The sequence below is a fragment of the Ovis aries genome, chromosome 11, assembly GCF_016772045.2.
Source record: "Ovis aries strain OAR_USU_Benz2616 breed Rambouillet chromosome 11, ARS-UI_Ramb_v3.0, whole genome shotgun sequence".
NCBI classification, from domain to species: Eukaryota; Metazoa; Chordata; class Mammalia; order Artiodactyla; family Bovidae; genus Ovis; species Ovis aries.
This window is the reverse complement of record NC_056064.1, coordinates 50520726-50541391: the sequence shown is the minus strand read 5'-3', so window position 1 is coordinate 50541391 and position 20666 is coordinate 50520726. Positions and strand designations below refer to the sequence as shown.

The 20666-nt window shown below is 57.1% G+C and overlaps 2 protein-coding genes and 1 pseudogene across 4 annotated transcripts; 1 reads left to right on the top strand and 2 right to left on the bottom strand.

The window, feature by feature from the left end:
* Positions 1 to 217: 217 nt before the first annotated feature.
* On the bottom strand, positions 218 to 10087 carry P4HB (prolyl 4-hydroxylase subunit beta). The gene is made up of 11 exons (XM_027974277.2): positions 9884 to 10087; positions 8612 to 8818; positions 7105 to 7238; positions 6833 to 6970; positions 3256 to 3360; positions 2943 to 3068; positions 2559 to 2759; positions 2320 to 2440; positions 2055 to 2236; positions 1883 to 1969; positions 218 to 1127 (listed from the first exon to the last, which is right to left on the bottom strand). The coding sequence occupies exons 1-11, from the start codon at positions 10032 to 10034 to the stop codon at positions 1047 to 1049; spliced, it is 1533 nt and encodes a 510-aa protein (XP_027830078.2). The 5' UTR covers positions 10035 to 10087; the 3' UTR covers positions 218 to 1046.
* Positions 10088 to 10627: 540 nt separating this feature from the next.
* Positions 10628 to 13729, top strand: LOC105606266 (proteasome assembly chaperone 3-like; annotated as a pseudogene).
* A 2152-nt stretch (positions 13730 to 15881) lies between these two features.
* Positions 15882 to 19884, bottom strand: ARHGDIA (Rho GDP dissociation inhibitor alpha). 3 transcript variants are annotated; one of them, XM_060395788.1, is made up of 7 exons: positions 19141 to 19884; positions 18929 to 19054; positions 18119 to 18335; positions 17934 to 18017; positions 17493 to 17569; positions 17350 to 17413; positions 15882 to 17234 (listed from the first exon to the last, which is right to left on the bottom strand). In XM_060395788.1, the coding sequence occupies exons 3-7, from the start codon at positions 18306 to 18308 to the stop codon at positions 17035 to 17037; spliced, it is 615 nt and encodes a 204-aa protein (XP_060251771.1). In that variant the 5' UTR covers positions 18309 to 18335; positions 18929 to 19054; positions 19141 to 19884; the 3' UTR covers positions 15882 to 17034. The 3 variants fall into 3 exon arrangements, with proteins under 3 accessions (XP_060251771.1, XP_042112181.1, XP_004013115.2); XM_042256247.1 differs by lacking the exon at positions 18929 to 19054; XM_004013066.5 differs by lacking the exon at positions 18929 to 19054 and having other exon boundaries at positions 19840 to 19884.
* Between the last annotated feature and the right edge of the window lie 782 nt (positions 19885 to 20666).

Genomic DNA, 20666 nt, shown 5'->3' with positions numbered 1-20666 from the left:
GAGGCAGCCCTCCCCCTACCCTGACCACATGCATTAGGTGACTCGTGGTGTCAGCTCCACACCCATGGGATGTGTACATGCTTCTGAGTGTCTGCCACGCTCCAAAAAAGATGGCTCAACAAGAGCAGCCCCAAGCTCACCTCCTCTCCCTAGAATGTCGGAATTCCAACCCCCATCCCCGTGCCTAGAAGTTGTAAGGCAGAGATGACAAAAGGCAGAAAATTTTAACTTTATTTGGCCAATGTGTCCAATTCCAATATTGTGGTAGAAATGCCTGAAGAACTGTCAACATGTGATTCAGCTCAAGCATCCTTGGCTGTCTCCCAGCCTGGAAACGAAGGGTCCCAGTTCTGCCTGGTGCAGGCCTCAGGCCACCCTGGACATCACAGAGCAGTAAGGACCCTGGCTTGGGGACGGAGGGGGCTGCTGGGCTTGTCCTGGGCCCAGCCACACCCTCCGCTCATGGTGGGGGGGTGGCCTGCAACAGAGACTGGAGTCTCCATTTAATCAAATGATGCAGGAGCCACGCTCCACCATGGCAATACCGCATGAGGTGAGGGACCCGTCCAGCCTTGCCTGGTTCTGCCCCACAGAGGGCAGGAGTCCCAGGGAGGCCTGGCCAAGGTGGAGCACACACCCTGACGTCCAAAAATGTCTAAAAATCCCACAGACGGAATTTTCTTAAAGTGATAGTATAAACCTAACAGGAATGAGAGACATTGCCAGCGTGAGATTCCAAAACATTTTAGCGAGCACTCTGGACAAAACCGTGTACAAAAAAAGTACATCACGATTTAAAAAAAAAGGCCCACCAAGATGGGCTGGGCTGGCCTGGAAATAAACCCCTTTCCAAAAGTTGAAAAGCAAAGGAAGACGGGTTTAGATTTGCACGTGTGTTAGAGTGAAGTGTGGCTTCAGAAAAGTTCCCTGCATTTCCGATTGACGCTCCCTCGCCGGGAGGGTCTGCGGGCGTCCGGAGGCTGTGCTGCTGGGTGTGCAGCCCACTGGGAGGTGCCGGGTTCGGTGCCCAGATCTGGCTCTCTGCATTACAGTTCATCTTTCACAGCTTTTTGATCATCATCTTCCTCCAGATCAGGCTCTTCTGCTTCTTCGAGATCTTCTAGATCCTGGGACATATGATGGAAAGGAAGGGATGTGAGAAGTCCAGGCCGGGCCAGCTTGCTGAGGCCTCCAGCCCACAGTGAGGACACGAGGGACCAGTCTGGCACTCAGACACAAGCAGCCAACTGTGGTCTCTATGAGCAGATTCGTGGATGTGTGGCGTGGGCTTCCGGACGACAGCGAGGTATGGGGGCTCCTGCCCACAATATAGGGTAGAAGCAGAACTGGTGCCCTGGGAGTTCACCCCATGCTGTCGAGCGGGTGAGTGCTTATATCTACTCCATCCATGGCACAAGTATGAAGACTGAGCAGGGAGCCACTGGTGTGTTATGTCCACCCCTCAAGTCCTGGAGCTCAAGGGGCTGGTGACAGCCCACCAATCACAGGAGCGCACGCCGCCCTGGCGGTCCTCACTGCCCCCACTGCGCCCTGCAGCCAGGTCTGCCCCTCGTCCCACATCCCTGCACTTCCGGGTGGACCCTGTGGCCTGAACTGACCATTCCCTCCACCACCAGACCCAGCCCCACCCTCTTGGCTCAGGCGCACTTCTGCCATCCCCTCCACTCCTCCCAGCTGATGTGGAGAGGACCGAGCTCACGCCGAGCAGAGCACCTCAGCCGACAGAGAACGTGCTGGATGTGTCTGCGAAGATTCCTGAGCAAACAGTGGCGCCTAAAGACCCTTCCAACCCCGCCTCCCGCCCCATGCAGCACTGCGTGGCAGCACGCCCCACAGCCCACCAGGTCCAATGACTACTTACATCATCATCTCCGGCCCCATCCTGGCCACCACTCTCCAGGAACTTCTTAAAACCGTCCAGTGTCCGCTCCCCGTTGTAGTCGATGACCTGCAAGAAGGGGGGATGAAATGTGAGATGCGGTCCCCCTGACAGCCCCCCAACGCCTCCGCACTCCCCTCAGTAGTGGGCGCACCGTCCTGTCGGCGCTGGCGGGGAAGAACTTGAGCGTGGGGAAGCTGTGCACTTTCACCGCCTCCACCTCGTTGGCCGTGGAGTCCATCTTGGCGATGACTATGTTCTCGTGGTCCTTGTACGTCTCTCCCAGCTTATCCCAGATGGGGGCCAGCTGCTTGCAGTGACCGCACCACGGGGCATCTGAAAGAAAGCCGTTCTGCGTCTTGCTGGGCCGGGAAGTGCCCCGCCCCAGCAAGCCCAGAGGAGTGGAGGGCCTCACTTACAGAACTCTACGAAGACGTTCTTTTTCTCATCAAAAGCAACCTCTTCAAAGTTCTTTCCAACCAGCACTTTGACAGGCTGCTTGTCCCAGTCGTCAGGCAGCTCCTGGCTCATCAGGTGGGGCTGGAGGGCGAGTAGAGAAGAGTCAGGCACGCGCAGTTGCCTGGGGACCCCTCTGCCACCTAGTTGCTCTATGCGCCCCAAGGATCCTCAGCAACCCCACCCCGGACAAAGTGTGCACCTTAATCTTGCCCTCCAGGAAGCGGTGGCAGAACTCAGTGATCTTCTCTGCCGTCAGCTCATCTGACTCTGGCTTATATTTGGTCATCTCCTCCTCCAGCGTGATGAGGCGCACGGCCGGGCACTCCTCTTTCTTCAGGCCAAAGAATTCCAGGATGCGCTGGTTGTCAGTGTGGTCGCTGTCGATGAAGATAAACAGGATCTTGGGAGAGAAAAGGCACGTTGATGGCAGTGCACAATGAGGGCTCCCTATACTTCCCTGCCGCCCACTCCCCAACAACCAGGACCCCACACTAAAACAGGCTGTCCCAAGGCAGAAGGAACCCTCCGATCAGCCTTTGACCTGGGGGTGCTGAGCTGCTTGCGGACCACAGGGAGCACACACCTTGCCCTTGAAGCTCTCAGCCGCTTTTTTGAAGTTGCTCAGCTTGCCCTCATAGTCAGACACGCTTTTCGGCAGGAACAGCAGGATGTGAGTCTTGATTTCCCCTCCGAAGATCTTCGGGGCTGTCTACATTGGAAACACAGGTTACTTGGTCTGAGACACAGACCAAGCTATCAACACGGGCTATTCTCTCCTTGGCCCCCAGGCCACCAAACACCTGGCCACCACACACCTGGTCTCTGTAAGTCAGGGTCCCCAGGACCAAACATCAGGACCCTCCCCAACCGGGGCAAAATCAGCAACACAGACACACCTGCTCGGTGAACTCGATGACCAGGGGCAACTGGTTGTGCTTGATGAAGTCCAGAAGCTTCTCCTTGGTGACCTCCCCCTCAAAGTTGTTCCGGCCTTCGTCAAACTGTGGACAGAAAAAGGCGTGGGTGCCAAGGCTCTCCACAAAGCCCCCTGTGGCCCTAGCCAGCTGACCATGGCCAGGAAGGCAGTCTACGCCCTCATTTTCCTGTATGGGTTGTGACAGCAGTGTGGGGGGATGCCAGCAGGACACACACGTCTCCATCCAAAGCAAAAACCAGGTGATGGCTGCCGGAACACATCCTCTGGGCACCAGGCAAGAGTGAGGTCACCAGGAGTGGCTCCCCACGAACACCAGCAGGCAGCCTCCCGCAGGCTGAGACCACAGCAGCTGGCTCAGACCCTGCCCTGGCACGTTCCTGACAAGCCATGAGAGCCCACGTCCCGGGTGGGGTGCCAGAGGACTCCCTCATTGCCAAGTCCCTAAACCTGCAGCCCTCCAAATGTGGGCCTCAGCCCTGTGGACCCAAGGCCCTTCCAGGGCGGCCGCAAGGTCAGACTGATTTTCACAACCACGCTCAGACGGCAGGTGCCCTGTCATGCACTCCCCCCCAGAGTATGCAGTACGGCGTGTGACACTGCGTCAGAGTGAAGGCAAACAGGAGAACCCAGCTGTCTTCTGTTCGGACAGACGTTAGAGACCAGCAGAAATCTAAAACACTACCCTAACCACGAAAACATTGTCTGGGAAAAAATTAATTTTCGTAAAAATGTTTATTATTATTTTTGGCCACACCATGCAGCATGTGGGGTCTTAGTTCCCCGACCAGGGATTGAATCCCAGATGGATTCCTAACCTTGGACCATCAGGGAATTCCCCCCAAAAACGTCTCTATTGGTAACATGTAATATTTATTATTGTTATCTTAGAACGAACAGGATTTTTTTTTTTAAATTTCTCAGTTCTAACACGTCTAACACAATAAAAATGGGTAGGTATTCCACACCAAAAAAAAGGTTTTTGGGAACTTCAATAATCTATTTAAAAAGAGTTTCAAAGTCCCAGAGCCACAAAAAGCGAAGGCTGAGGCCACAGAGCTGAGAGGTGTGGCCCCAGCTCCAGATGGGTGGGCAGACACAGCTCCCTTCAAGGAAGCTGAGCGGTGCCTCAGCCTGTGCGGCTGGTCAGCCTGGGCCTCCCGTCACCTGTGTGAACTCAGATGGGACCTATAGAGAGAAACCACTCACGTTCCCTGCCTGGCCATTTCCCTCTGCATTTTCCCAAAGTAACTAGCCACTTCCCATCCTCACCCCCTCATAAAGAGCTAAAGCTGGCTCTGCCTTCCCCACACCCGTGATGGGAAGGTGCAGAGAGACAAGAAGGACATGGAGGCAAGAGGCTGGCCATGGCCAGGCTCCATCAGGCATAAAGAGGATCTCCCGTTAAGAGGCTAACTGACAGCCATCCCCGCTCCTCCAAAACCACCATGTCTCTATTGGGACACAACCTTGGTCGAGGTAACGGTGCACATTACACTGTGTTCAGTGTCTCCTCTGGTGAAAAACAGCCCTTGTTTATCTGGGGACAGCTGCAGGAGGTCTTGGGGCCCTGGGCAGAAGCCACCCCACCAGGCTGCAATGAATGTCACAAAAATAAGGCCCCACCCCCACTCTTAAGCCCCTGGCTTGAAAGATGAAAGAGAAAAATTAACACCAAACAAAGACACAGGATGATCAGCTCTCAAACCAGTGGTCCAAACAGACCCAAGCTGGGACTCGGACTGAGAGCTGCACGTAGCAGCTGGCCATTCTTGGGAGTCCCATCTCTCAAGGCTGCCCACACAGAAGACCCTGCTCACACTGAGGAACTAGGCAACAGCCTGAAGGAGCAAGTAAAGGCAGAGAATGGGGCCAGTGGGCCAGCGGGGAATCTGCACTTTCTTCCTCTCATCCACAGAGCTGTCTGCCCGACTGCAGTTGTGACCCGACCCCAACTGACGCCTCAGCACAAAGCCCGTGGGCTCTGCCAGGCTCCTGCTCACAACTGCTCCAGGGAGCATGACATTCCAGCATGGCTGCCAGAAGCCAGCAAGTGGGAGAGGACAGCCCCCCTCACTGTTTCCCTTCTCCCTGCATAGATACCAGAGACTTGAGGCCGAGAAGACATGAGCAACCATGACTAGTCTTTGTAGAACAAAGAATCATCCTTCTTAACCTCCAAGGACATGTGATCACCAGAACCAGCATCAATCCAGTGTGACAAGTGCCACTCCAGATCTCAAGAGTAATGGAAAAGGACAGTGTGGATCAAGCTGATGAAAAGAGGTTTGCAAGCACCACAGGCCTGAATCTCCCCATCCTTCACCCAGAACTGCAGGACGCACCCAAGACGTTCTATTCAAGGCCCCCAGGACCTTCATTCCACTCAACTCCATCCAATTTGGCTGGGTCTTCTGCTAATCAGCTGTTAATAACAGTTTCCTGGGTACCTTTGGGAAGGCAATTAACTAACTCAGCAATTCTGTTCCCTTTAAGGGATAGGGTGAGAATAAAGAGAATGTATATAATACCTCTTGTTTTGAGGAAGAGGAAAGGACTTCAGAAATAGTTGAATGCAAGCTACCCCAGAACCCAGTGCACCTGGGAGGGCTGCCCTCCCTACCCCCAGGTGCTAGAGGCTCAGCAGTACCCCACCCAGGAGTGCACACAGCGGGGGGACTGGGCCTCCCAAACACTGTGTCCTTTCTCATCACTCAGTTTACCACTTTGCTGTAATGCTACAACTACCTTCTAACCCTGGGAACAAAACAGGACAGGAGTCCAAGGTCTAGCCCCTCTCCCTGAAGATATACCTCCAGCGCCAGCTCCCCCCGTTATAGCCTTCCCTCCTCCACTCTGTACCCAATCCGGGGATAGCTGTGTCCCAAGGGTGGCCATGCATGCTTGGCCAGCCCCAGACCCACTATCTGGTGGCTAAGATAAAAAAGAGACCCCGATCACCCACCAACTGCTGTGTACACACACCAATCCCAGCTGTGTCCCAGCAAGAGTGTGGAGAAGTCAAGACACACACGGCCCCTTCATGACCAAGCGTAACAGACACGGGGCCAGGGGAGCCTGCGGAAGCCCAAAGAAGCCCTGAGGCCCAGCTTACAACAGAGTGGGAACACATGCCACTAATACCCCACTGTGGAAGCAAACAGAAGTGACAGCCGCACGGTACCACAAATGTAATGAATGCTGCCGAAAACTTAAAAGTGGTTAAAATGCTAAACTTTATCACGTCTGTCTCACCACAGCTTTCCTTTAAAAAGCTAACCCTCTGAAGCTACTTGGCTTGCATAAAACATCGCAATGGGGCCAACACAGAAGCTGGACATAGGGCCCACAGCTGAAGGGCTGAAGGCCACAGTCTAAGAGGCTCCTACTACCTGACGTTGCAAAACGGGCCCTGATAACAGGCGGGCTGCAGTCCAGCAGCCAGCGCCGCCTGGGCAAGGTCCTCAAAGGCGACACCAGCCGGAACTTCAACTCCCCACCCCGGGGTGCGGGGGCGGGGGCGGTGGTAGAGCACTCACCTTCTTAAAGAGGACAACCCCATCCTTGTCCAGCTGGTATTTGGAGAACACGTCACTGTTAGATGTGATCCCGAACGGGATGTCATCAATGGCCTCTGCTGCCAACAAGAACTGCTTTGCGGAGTCTGATTCCACGTCCTGGAGAGAAGAAGCAGAGGTGGCCACCGTCCCAACACTGAGGACCCCTGCCCTGGTCAGCAATGGGGGACACCCCAGTGCCTAGGTCACGGCAGGTGGGAGGAAGACCCAGAGTGAAGTTAACGAGCCTCTACCTTGAAGAAGCCGATGACGGCCACCTCACTGGACTCCACCAAGGCCTCTGCAGCAGCCCCATCGGACAGCGTACTGGCGGCAGGGCCCGTGCGCTTCTTCAGCCAGTTCACGATATCATCGGCTTCTCGGCCGGCTGCGCCCAAACACAGGCAGGGTCCACTTGATATCAGGGAGGCACCCACCCTCCCCACCTATCCTTATACAAGCTCTCTGCCAAAACCAGAGCAAAACACCACCTTGCCATAGGAAAGGCATCTTGTCTACATACCTACCTGAATTCCAAAGTTAAAAAGGCTTGTATGTGTATATGGCAAATCGTGAATGTGTTTAAAGAAGGGGAAGGCAGCAGTGACCTCTGGATAACAGATCATAAATCACCTTTTTTTCCCCTCTAACACTTTTGCATCTTGTAAATTTTCCTTGATATTTAAATTCACTAAACACACGCGTACTTTCCCCCCAGTAGTCTCACACTAGGCTTTGTCTCATTTAGCGATGTGGTAGGGTTGGAAGAAAGGGCTGCTTAGCAAGACAGCCTCGAGACCAGCTTCCCCCTGAAAAAGCAGGTTGGGCTCTACTGCCTCGTGCACCCAGACTGGTCAGGTGTCCTCAACCTACACACCTCCTGGACCGGCAGGAGGAAGAGATCAGCCGATGCACACCATCACGGCAGATCAAATGAGAAGGAAAAAATCTGCTCCTCCCAAGACTGAGACCAGTTGCCCTTTATCCCCTCGTGTGACTACACAGTCTGACCTAGAATAGGGTTGCCAAATCTCACATTTAAAAGGACTCTGCCTAGAATTAATAAAAGCTGTGCTATCAGTTACGGGGGAGTCCGAAAGGATTTTCTCATCGACAAGACCTCAGTGTTAGTGACAGGATTGTGGTTACTCTGCATATGGCACTCCCATTCCAAAAGTGAACACAAGTAAAAGTGGGAGCAACAGAACAGCAGCCTACTGAGATCAGAGCTGATGTCAGAATGAACAAGACGGGCTGCTTGAAAGGATTTGGGCGGATAAGCCACGGAACCAGTTTCACAGACAAAGATTCCCCTTTTGTCGCCAGTACCGACTGGGCTACACAGGGGAGGCGGCTGAGCAGCGACTGAGGGAGGGGCCAGCGCAGCTGGGCTTGGATTTGAGCTCTAATACGACTGCCACAAGCCCCAGCTTGGTACCTGCTGATCTCTGTCTGCCCCTCCTCTGTGAAAGGCCCTCACACTTGCCCTGGTGGCAGGCACACAAGAGAGTGAGCAAAGGCTGAAACGTGTTGCTCCACTTGCTCAGCCTCCCCTCACCCCCATACTGGTCAACCTGAGGACCAGCTTCAGCCGGCTAGGCACCTTGTGAGATGACCCTCTCCGCTTGAGAAAATGTTCCTCACACAACCATGAGGCTGAACTAGACCCTAGAACCCAGTCAGAGAACAACTTCTCCTCCATGCCTGTTATCTTCCAAGACCCTGTCTACCGGGAAAGAAAGGACGGTGCCACGTTCTCACCTGTGTACTCTTTGGGGGAAGCTGTGTCTCCATTCTTGAAGAACTTGATGGTGGGGTAGCCTCGGACACCATACTGCTGGGCCAGGTCAGACTCTTCAGTGGCATCCACCTTGGCCAGTCTGATCTCAGAACCTTCGGCCTTCAGCTTCCCAGCTGCTTTGGCATACTCCGGGGCCAGAGCCTTGCAGTGGCCACACCACGGGGCGTCTGGGAGAGAAAGCAAGACCTAGAAAGCAGCACTGACCCACTCCACCGCCTCCCTTCCCTTTTCCTTTGGTACCTCCCTCCATGAAATCTTTATTTCTGTACCAAGATAAACGCTCCGAATGCAGGGGCTGTGGATACTCTTGAGCAGTATCGGATAGGGGGCATGAAAGACAAACCATTAGTTCCTACTCTCCCTCATTTTCAATGGTTAATAACTTCCTACTACCTGCAGGCAGTTAACGCAGTTGGGTCCCATAATTTCCCTTTCGGAACCAGAGAAATTAAGAAGCTAAAGTTAAAGCCATGGCTGCTGTATATTTACTGACGAGTCATAACAATGAGACACACATCTGTGCACACCAGCCAGAGGCTCACATCTAACACAAGTTCTTTAGATTCTCTCTCAACTCAGGTTAGCAGCTGTGATTTCCACCTGAGATAGTCAGGGCTCATACACTTACGAACACAAACAAAGGTTTTGAATTCTGGTGGGCAACACTGTTCATCAGAAGACAGCTGTCCCTGGTGAACGGTGGTGTGGGCAGGGCTAGGGCTCTCCAGGAACTGATCCAGGTGAGCAATTCGGAGGCTACCCCTTGCATAGTCCTTCGTATTTGTGGCAGTTTATAGAGTCGACCCTACTTTTCTTAGGCGAACAGAGGGATCCTGCCATGTGGACGTCAGGCACAAAGGCACATCCAGGATGTCTGCCCTCGGTCATTAAGGTCCAGCTGGGCACGAGGGATGCCACCAGGACGAGGGCTGCGTAGGGACGCTGACAGCAGGTCTGTGAGCTGTTTCCGCTTACAGATGGGCCTCTCCAGGGGATAGAAGTCAGCGCGTCTAAGGGTAGCCCGCTGACACCCCTTTAGACTCCAACCCATCTCTGGCGGGGCCAGGGAAGGAAGCGTGGGGAAGGGCGCCCAGGTCCCCCATCCTCCAGTCCCCCTCCGTCCCCTAGTCCACCCTGGTGCCCCTGGCCCCTCCTCTGTCCCTGCTTCGTTTCCATCCCGCGAGTGGCCGCGAGGCCCGGCCCGGACGGATGGACGAGCTGGAGGCACTCACAGAACTCCACCAGCAGGTACTTGTGGGCCGCCAGGGCCTCGTCGAAGTTGCCCTTATGGAGCACCAGGACGTGGTCCTCCTCGTCGGGGGCGCCGGCACCCGCGCGGAATAGCGCGGTCAAGGCCAGGCAGAGCAGAGCGCGGCGCAGCATGTCGGCACAGGCGCGGCGCTTCAGTTGGCGCCGCCAGGACAGCAGGCCACGAGAGCGCGCGCCGCCCGTCCCGCTCTTATAAGTCCGGCCGCCGCGCGCGCCGCCGACCGTGCCCGCCTCCGATTGGCCTGGGGGGTCCGGGGCCCGCCTCCGCTGCACTCGCATTGGGGGCCCACACAAGTCACGGCCCCGGATTCGGAATTGCTACTAGTACCTCCCTCGCCCTCGCTCGGGATTAGTCGAGGAGCTCGCGCTCGCACTCTCTCCCGGCATCTCATTGGCTCCTGAAGAAGAACTTTCTCTCTCTCGACTTGTGACTGGTGGTTTTCTCATACACCTTCCCCGGGCCTGGAATGGCTGCTACCTTCGGGGACCCGGGTTCTGCGGCTCCTGATTGGCCAAGACGTGCGCGCTCCCCGCGCGATCCTTTGTCGAACGTGGCAGTGGGGAGGATTTCTCAGCTGAGGGGCGGAGCCACGCTTGCGCCTCCGAAACCCCTCGTGTTGCTTTCTGACTGGACCGCGTATCCCCACCTGACACCGCCCCCCCCGGCTCTGCAGGCCGGAAGCTGGGTTGACGCGCTTCCGGCGCGCGTGAGGCCCGTGCGGCGCCTGCCGTGGCGGCCGGTCTCTTGTGCAGGCGTTGCCGGGGTGACCTCCGTGAGTGGCCAGGGCGCTACTCGGTGGCGGCAGAGCGAGTCGCAGGGGCAGCGCGCGGAGGGCCGGGGACGGCCCCAGGCCGAATGCGATGTAGGAGCCAGCAAGGTCCACCGGAGCTGTGCCCGGAATGGGGCCACTCGCCTGATGAGAGGCTCCGGTCCAGCACCGTCCAGTGTGGGCACCTCCCTTCCTCCCTACCGGCTGCCTCCCACGAAGCGGCCTCCAGGAAGCTTTCAGGCGACCGGGTAAACCTGCGCCGTCCGCCACGGGGTTGGCTAGCGGCCACAATCACCGAGCTCTACAATGCAACCGGGCAGTGTGACCCGGAGTGAGTGGAACACACAGTGAACACACAGATTGAGGATGGAAGAGGAGTGTACGATATTTCCTTGATGACTTTTTGTATGGATACGTTGGAATATTTTGTTGGGTTAAGTGAAAGTATTAAAACTTCAGATTTCTTTTCCTTTAATGTGACTTCAGAGCAAATAACATACATGGCCGGAATGTTAGCTTCTGTCCAGCAGCGCAGTTCTGGACGGAGCAGCGCCTTCCCCTCAAAGGCTCAAAGCCCAACCCCCAACCCCGTGGACGCTCTCTTCCCCTTTTGTGTTCACTTCCTCGGTTGTGAAATGCCACCCCCACTAAGACTCATCATCAATTTAATAACTTGGCAGGAGAGAGACACTGCTGCATTAAATGTACACGTTGGCTATAGTAACATCTTGGTTTTAAAAATGGTAAAACAGAAAAAGTATGCTTTTGTACTTTAGAGAGTTTGCATTTGTTGACACCTTGCTCCTGAGGGAATGTGTTCTCACACCCTATGCAGTGTTCCTTCTAGAATATGAATATGAATATGAAGGTCAAGACCAGGTTCTCTGTGCCCCTCCCCCAGTGCCAGTAGAGAGCAAGAGTCAGGAGGAAGTGGTTGTACCTCCTGGGGGGTACTTTACAGGAGCTGGGCCTCCCAAAACAAAAGGCTGTGAATAATGTGTCTGCAGCCTCCACCCGACTTCCGTGTTCTGGCCTGGGTGCTGGCCCACTGAGCAGCAGGCCGGGCTGATAATAAGCATCACAGGCCTGCTCTGCTCTCTGAGAACCAGTGGGAACTGCCTCATGTCTCCTGCCCAATCTTCCCACATTTTTGTGATTGCCATGACTGTTTTACAGACCACAATTTGGGGCCTGAGACAAGGGATCTTTGTACCACATCTCGATTTCAGAGGCACTCATGAAATCTGAGTTTAGATACCTAAATTTGGGGACTTTATAGTTTTTTCAGCTAACAATGAAGATACACTTGGTGACAGTTTGGAGGGCGCTTGGCCTCATAGCATGTGGTAAATAGTTGAGACTACTGGAACCAAGGGAAGAACAGACCAGATGCAGAAGAGCAAGGATCTGAGCTGCTGGCGATGGTTGAGCCTCACTGTGGTTCAATTTGAACTTCCTGGTCAAAACCATCTTGATGCAGGTGATGACAGGGCCACTGTTCTGCAGCCAGATGGACACAGCCAAGTCATCCTTTGGTGAGGACCAGGGCCTCACCAGGGCTCTGATGTGGGTGGGGGCATGATACTTTGACACTTTGTCTGCGTTGATGTACCTTCTCAAAGCACAGTTATCCATCGTGAATCAGCCTGTGCACTGACCTGTGCAGGAGCAGGGAAGTGGGGTTCCCCCAAAGTGGGAGGGAGGCCAGGTATGGCGGTAGCCCCAGTCTCCAGTTTCTGGGGTTGGTAAATAGCTGGGTGAGGTGCAGGGGTGCAGCCTGTCCCCCAGAACATAGGCCAGGTTCAGTGTACACCTCTGCAGGCCTTGGCCCTGAGGGAAGAGCTAGTGTCTTTTCCTAAGGCCACTCACAGGCCTTTCAAGGGCAACTCTAGGAAGAAGTGATGAAGCCATGGTCACTCATACCAGTGCCCTGAACTAAGTGTGTCCTTGGAGGGCAGAGCCTACCCACCTGGTAGCTGTGGCTCTGGCATCTCTGAACCCAGCACAGTCAGCTCAGGATGACCTCCAGGGGTCTCACACCTAGAGAAGGTGCTCACTGGTTAAACAACTGAGTGATCAAGCGCTTTGATAAAGACTACTCTGAGTTCTCTGGGCGAGGTGGGCGCGGGCAGCGTGGCAGGTAGCTGGGTGCCATTGAGCAGATTCAGCTATGGAAGGTAAACCATCGGTGATATCCAAACAGAAGACTGCAATGGTGTGTGAGTCCCCACCCAGGGGGTCTACACAGCGTTTAGCAGTCACATCCTGGTGGTGGTGACCCAGTTGGGGAAGATGGGTCTCCCTGGAACCCAGCAGTGTGACCAGTGACGTCGGCAAGCTTATGCTGACCACGGAAGTCCTCTTCGGGAAGGATGAGCCTCTCATCCGTGTCTTCGCAAAGAACCTGGTGGCATTTGTGTTTCAAGAAGCTGGAGAGTTCTCGCCCTGGACATGAAGGACAAGAGCACGGAGGTGGTGAAGGCTCTGAAGGAGGTGATTCAGACGTGCCAGGTATGGTGACGCTGGCGTGGTCACCCCTGCTGTCCAGGAGGGCCACGCGGAACTCAGACACCCTCTCAAGAATTTGAAGATCCTCCTTTAGTTAGGAGGAGCTCTCTCTGAGTTTGGCCCTTGAAGTTGGAAGAAAAACAAACACCTCAGGCTGACCTTGGTTTGGAGGCTGACGTCCCATGTGGAGGGAGGACAGGAAACATGTCCTGAGAAAGCTGCGAGTCCTCCTCCCCAGGTCCAGGCAGCTACACGTGTGAGAATTGACAGAATGAGTCATGGCCCTCAATTGTTGGGGGAAATTTTTATTATTAAAAATAAATGCATATCCTCCTCCAAAAAAAAAAAGAAAGAAAGAAAGAGAGTTCTCTGGACTTTCCTGGTGATCCAGTGGCTAAGACCAGGCTTCTACTGCAGGGGACACAGACTGGATTTCTGGTCAGGGAACTAAGATGCTGCGTTCCACATGGTGTGTGTGGGGGGAAAAAAGCAAGCACATTCTCAGAATAAAACAACTCCTTTTCAACCCAACTGGAGGTACTGAGTTAACAGCAAGCTCACGAACACCCAGGAATCCTCTTTACTTGCAGATTTCTACTACGGAGCAGCAGCATGGGGCTGAGGGCTGTGCTATGGGCCGCAAAGGTTTGCACACAGGTGAGCTGGGACACAGCTGGGATATAGGAACCAGGTGCAGTGGTGAGGGAGGCCGTGGTAGACTGAAATGGACTTGGATTGTAAAGCATGACAGTGCTGGGTGTGAAGATTCTAGTAAGCTGCAATAACTCGTGAGTAGTCACATGAAAGGCGCTGATCTGGTGCCTGTCGCCACACTCCTCAGTGGAAGAAGGGTCCCTGTGGGGGATCGCTGAGGGGCCAAAAGCTTGGGGATGACTGAGTGCCATAGACAGGAGGGAGTGGAGAGGGTCACAGGTGCTGGCTCATAAGGGCGGGGAGGCCAGGCTCAGGAGCACTGAGCTGTACAAACGGGTTTGGGGTGGAACCAGGAGGATCAGGTTAGACTTGGGACCCAAGAGACACGTCATGCAGGTCCTACAGGTGCCACCTCATGTTAGCCTTCACCAGGGGAGGAACCAGAACAAAGTCCTGGCTGCTGGCAGGGTGCCTGTCCAACCTGGCACTTGGGGTCTGAGTTCACAAATCAAAATCAAGCTTGAAAAATCCAAGTCAAGACAGTATTACTAGCCCTTCTGGCCTGCCAGAGCCTCTGAAAGCCCTTGCCCAATAAACCAAGTTGCTGACAGCACAGGTTAACCCTAGCTTTGAAGATTTTCACTGGACATTTTAGGAAGTGGATTGGGAGAGTTGGAGGGGCTCTGGCTGGCCCTGGGGCTCCTCTGGCTGGCTGAGACTATAGCTGCTGCCTGGAAGCCTTTCACATCCAAAGGTAGGGCTGTTTCAGAGGTAGGGGCATCCGAGTTTTGTTGAGAAAGGCCTTGGGCCTGGGGACCCTGGGCTGTGCAGTCTGTCTTCCCCTGCCTAAGGCTGGTGGTCCCAGGAGAGGTTGGTTAGGGTCTTTGTCCCCTGTGGCTGTGACTCTTGGATTTGTGTTTGGGCCAGCTGCTGCAGAAAGTGGCAGTTTGTGCTGGTACCCAGCACAGGGACCCACCTCCAGAAGCCCACAGGGGCCGTGGGGTAAGGAAAGCCAGGCAGTAACCAGCCCTGTGGGAGCCATCCTGGCATGGCATGTGGTCACTGGCCTGGGGGGTGGGAGTGAAAGGGTACTTCCTGGTCTGCTTCAGCTGGCAATAAATCCTTCAAGGGCTCACCCTGCTGCTAAGAACTGGGAAAAGTTGCAGCCTCTGGGAGGCGTGGCCAGGGCGGGCCCCCAGCAGCAGCCTAGGTGTGGCACACAGTCTTCTCACCAGCTGAGCACAAAGGGAGATTTCACCCTAAAAGTTTTGCCACTGAGCCCTGAAATGGGGTTTCTGGACTCAACCTTCTATCTGGATGGAACTGGGGTTTCCTATTTGCCTTCTCCTTCTTCAGTCGGTAAGGGGTCTCTCAGTTCCTGGGTGCCCTTGAGGGTGATGCTGAGGTAGCACCATCCCTGCCACCCCAAGGTCCTGGAGAGACCCTGCCAAGTAGCGGGACTGGCAGTGGTGGTAGTCGGTCCTTCAGGGCTCCCCAGGCGCTCTTCTGCGCCTCCATGCAGCAAGGGTCCCCATCTCCCCCCATCCACCCCACCTCAGCAATCCCACCTTTGGACCTCTGGTCTTCCACGCCACCCTCTCCACTGGCCCTGCTGCCAACTTCTCCACCCTCCCATTCAGCTGAGTTCCTGTTCTGGTTTCCTTGGGACCCAGTCATTCTATTTGTTCCCAAGTCTTCCGCATGGTTCCCCTTTTTTGAGGTTGGAACCATTCCCTCCCAGAGGCTGACAGGGCCCACAAGCGGTGTGCAGGAGTCACCTGGACACTGGATGCCCCACTGGACCCAACTGTCCCCGCCCCCTTTCCCCGGCAGAACCCACCCAGCCAAAAGGACAGCACTAGCCTGGTGGGCTGATGCGTCTGAGTAAGGGCTGTAAACCTTCTCCTTCACCAGCCTCAGACAGTGGTGACTGCGCCTGGCCCCTGGCCCTCCTGCAGTGCCCCGGGGAAGCAGAGCAACAGGGTCCCCATTTCCCCTTCCCCACCAGATGAGCAGCAGACACCCTAGCTCCTTAGGGGGAAGTTTATTTCCCGGTCAGAAAAGGAGAAGCAGGGACAGGCTCCTGTGCATTCTAGGCCCGGGCCTGACCGGGGAGGGTGGGGTCGGGTGGGGTGGGGGCAGAGGGGACGGCTCCAGCGGTGCAAGCTTGGTCCCACGGTTGTCCTGGCTGGGTCCAGGGAGGGCCTGCTGGGGATGGTGGCACCGAGCCCGGGGGCAGAGGGGCAGGCCAGCGGGCCCAGAGGACGGCACATATGGAGGCAATAAATACTGACGGGCCAGGCACACAACTCCAGGCCGGCAGGCCAGGAGGGACAAGTAAGGCTCGGCCACTGGCTTTGTCTGCCGAGGGCTCTCTCTTGGGGCCGTGGGCTCTAGGCACTGCCCACTGGGACAAAGAAGGCAGAGGCGTGAAGACACCGAGCCTCCCAGGTGGGACTGGAGGCCGCTTTTGAGTTTTGGCAATTTGGCTTTTCCCAAGCCCCTGGAGCTGTCCCTGCGGGCCTGGACAGGCCAGGGCAGACTAGGGACCAGCACATCCCAGAAGCCTTCCCGGGCCACGGGGATCACAGACGGGGTAGGGATTGAGGGGGAGACACCACATGCTCATGCAGACACAGGGTTAGAGGTTAGTGACGCCCCCACAGCACACGTTCCACATGTTAAGGCATCATGGTTAGACCGTTACTGACAGTGATGGATGGACTGACCGGGGAGAAGTGAAAGCTTGAGGACAACCGGCCCCACGAGGCCCCACGCGGTACACCCCACCCCTACCAGGAAGGGGGCGACAGGAGTCCAGGTAACATAACAGAGAAGGCCCAGGGGACCTGAGCACCCTGAGCCCCACTGCGATGCCTGACTCCCATGCCAAGGACTCAGGTCGGGTCAGGACAGTGGGGGAATCTTGAGGGATACAGAAGGGGAGGTCGAGGCCTCCCTCCCCACAGCACAGGCGGAAGCAGCAACACTAGACCACCGAGGAGGCTGGGGCCAGCGGGCTGGAAGGGCGGAGGAGGGACAGGCCAGCCAGGAGGCAGCCCAGGGGCAGTGGCGGCAGCGTGGGCGGGCCCTGTCAGCACTTTGGTCTGGGGTCGGGGGGATGGGGTGGTGGGGTGGGGCGCGTCCGTCCTTCCGTCCGCCCGCCCTGCCCGCCTCCCGGCTCAGTCCTTCCACTCCTTCTTGATGGTGAGGTTCCATTCCCAGGACAGGTGGTCAGTCCTGTCGTCGTCTGTGAAGCGGGACTTGATGTTGTAGCTGCCTCGAGCCAGCATGCCCTTGGGCGCCTCCTCCATGGGCGTCAGGAACTCATACTCCTCCGCCCGGGGCCCATAGCTCCCCACCATGTAGTCAGTCTTGTCAACTGTGGGGCACGGGGAGGGCGTCCGTCAGGGAGCTGAGGCGGGCCTTTCCCCGCTCCCTCCCGGCGCCCCTTGAGCCCCCGGTGGCCACCTCCCTCCTGGTGCCCCCGCACTCACTCTTCACGCCTTTCCTGTACGTGTGCTGGATGTACTTCATGCCGGACACAATCTCTCGGTTCACCTGCAAGGAGGCACACAAGCGGGGCTCAGCCAGACTCTCCAGTCCGAGCCCCCAGCATCCCCCCAAGCCTCCTCCTTACCCGGAAGGAGATTTTTATCCGATATTCCACACCCTCCTTCAGCACAAAAGACTGCTTCTTGAAGCTCTCCAGATCACCTGCGTTTGAGAGGAACGCCACACTAGGAGGTTCAGGTAGGGGAAGCCACTCCGGCCCTGGTGGGGTGCCCTGTCTGCCCCTCTACACACACACACCCCCGGCATCCCAGGCCACACCAAACACACACACCCACACACCCACACCCACACACACACCCCTTGACATCCCAGGCCACACCCCAGACACCCACACACACCCCACCCTCCAATCCCAGGCCACACCAAAGCCAGAGCCTTATTAAAATCACTTGGTTGCACTTCCTAGGCTCCCCACAAGAGGGCGCCAGCATCTCAACAAATTATTTTTAGGGGAATTAGCAGGGTGCCAGGCAGCCCCAGCGAGGAACCTGGAGATGCCACTCACCTGTCAGGTCCAGCTCCAGGGGGCCCGGGGCAGTGCTACACACCAGGGTCAGTCGGGTCACCACAACATTGGGGACATTGGGGTCTGCAGAGTGACAGCAAGTTAGAGCTCCGCCAGCAGGGGAAATAGTGGCGGACACCCAGAAAAGCGACAGGTGTCCACACACCCCACCGGGGCCCACTTACCGGCAGACACAGCCACGCGGCCCAGGAGGGCCTCCTTGTATTTGCGCAGACTCTCGTCGTCCTTGTCCAGCTCCTGGATCTCCTGAATGCTCTTCTGGGCCGGGGGCTTATAGTTGACCGAGTGCTCGTCCTCCTCGTTCTCTGCCGCAATCTGTGCCAACTGCTCGGCTGTGGGCTCCTGCTCAGCCATACTCACCTCTAGCTGGATGTGAGACACCTGTGACCAGAGTAGCAGGGGCTGCGGCAGCCTGGAGGGACCCACAGTGTGTCCCCACCTGCCCTTCTGCAGGACCTGCAGGTGGTCTGCACTGGCTCTCTGCAAGTGGCCAAACCCCCAACCTGGGCCCAAGGGGAGGTGCACGTTCTCTAACAGGAAGGCAGTGACAGCCAGAACTTCATAAAAGGCCCAGACACAGGCTCCTGAAGCCCAAAGGGGCCACTCACCTCCTCGCCCTGCCCACCTCACAGGACCTCACCCCAGCATCCAGAGCTAAATGAAAGGAAAGCAGGCACAGCTTCCCTGCTGCCCAGGAAGCAGCAGCACCTGGGTCCAACCAGGAAGCACCAGGACCAAGTGCTGCTTCTTGTTCTGAGCTGCCTAGGCCCTCTCCTCAAGGAAACCCTCTTGCTGGGTTCTCTCTGACCAGCCTGTTCCTTCAAAAACGCCCCAGCTACAAACCAAGGCCTTTGTGCAGGACATGGGTCAGTCATGTCTCCCTCCAGCCCAAACACAGGTCTCCCCTAGAGCTCAGATGACGGGGCTAGCCTAAGTCCCACAGGTAAGTCCTGAAATGGCCTAAAAGACCCTACCTGTCCGACAAACCAATCTCTAATTGTGAGGGTCTGTGACCTAGAATTTGAGAACTGCTGCAGCCATGTGATGGGTAGTCTCAAGATCCTCCTTCCGCCCGGGCCCCAGAAGAGCCCAGAGCAATGCTGTCAAAGCGAGAAGTGATGGGGCAGCCACAGGACTTCCTTCGCTAAGGATGACCGTCGCACCCCGCAGAATCCCTGAGGAGTACCTGAAACCGACTCAGACTAGACCCGGCGGTGTGGGAGGTGGGTCAGGGCCACCGGTTGCCAGTAAAGACAGCCAATGCCGGGACGTGCGTGAGGACCCGATCTTACAAAGGGCCGCTGGGGACCCGGAACCGCCCGGCCGCCACAGGCAGGGTGGGGCCGGCTCGTTCTTTCCAAGCTTCCCTGCAGCTTCCTCTGGAATTCCTCTAGAAGGCTCACGCCTTAACGTCACTCAAGCGCGGCCGCAGGCGACAAAATCATTTAAGTGCGATGGCGAGGCCCGCACTTCCGCAGGGCCTGCAATCTGGGCCAGGCGAGGCCCGGCAAGCAGGGTGGGGCGCAGGGACCTCACCTCCCAGGGGAGGAGGCGTCCCGCCTGGCCCTGGTCCGCGCGCACCAGCAAGCAGGGGGCTGCCGAGTACGAGCAGCGACCACAAAAGAGGTCTGCACAGACCCCGGCTCCCACCCCCGGCACACGCGCCCCCGCCTCCAGATCCCCGCGCCCCCGATCGCACGTGGGCCCGCCCTGCGCCCGGGGCGCCGCCCGCTGTCAATGCCGCCCCCGCCCTGCGCAGATTCCCTCAGCGGGACTGGCGGGCGGGGCGGGAAGCGAGAACAAAGGCGCGGCCCCGGCCTCCTTCCCCGCGGCCGCCTCGCCCGCCGTGCCCACCGCGCTCGCTGGCCTCGCCGCCCGCACTCACCGGAGGATCGTCCGCGCCGCTCTCGCGCTCCCTCCCGCACAGAATGACGAACGTCGCCGCCCCGCCCGCGCGCGCCCTGCCGGCCACTTCCGGGGTCACGCGACTTCCGCTCGCGCCGGGCGGGCCGCGGATAGCGCATGTGCGAGGAGCTGCCGGCAGCGCGCCGCCGCCATCTTGCGGACCGGCCTCGTGGGCGCGTCCGTTTGGGCAGCGCGGCAAAGGAGACTTGTCCGGTTGGGGCTCCTGTGCTCTTTGCCACAGGCTTTTCTTAGTCCCGGGTATCCTCAGGAGTCTGCCGGCAAGCTGAAGGGGTGGGGAAGTGAGATGGTCTCGCTGAGCGCCACGAGAAACCTGAGCGCGGCATGGTATTTCTGCGAGGTGCTGGGACGCGCGTGTGTCACGGGCGCGTCTCCGTCAGCGGGCATCTCTCCCTTCGAGGGCCCGCTGCCATCACGCCGCGGGGACGAGCCGGCACAGCCGATCCCATCAAGTAGCCGAGGTCAGCGAGTGGCAGCTGTCCGGCCTTAGGCTGCCTTCGCGCCCACTCGCCGATGTCCGCCCTCCCGGAAGTTATCGTCGAACGTTCATCCACGGGTGTCCAAATAGCTCTCTCCAGGCCTTTCCCCTTCCAGCCCAAGTCACCATGCGGTCGCCCTTTTGGGAGCTCCTAGCCCAGACGCCACCAGGCGTGGCGACTATCGGACACATGCCCACGCCTTCAACCAGCGAGGATTTTGCAGCGCCAAGCCGGGCCTATGATTTGTAGCCAGGCTGGCGGAGCCTGCGCTGCCAACGCCGGTCTAGCATGCATCTCTTCTTCCTTCGCC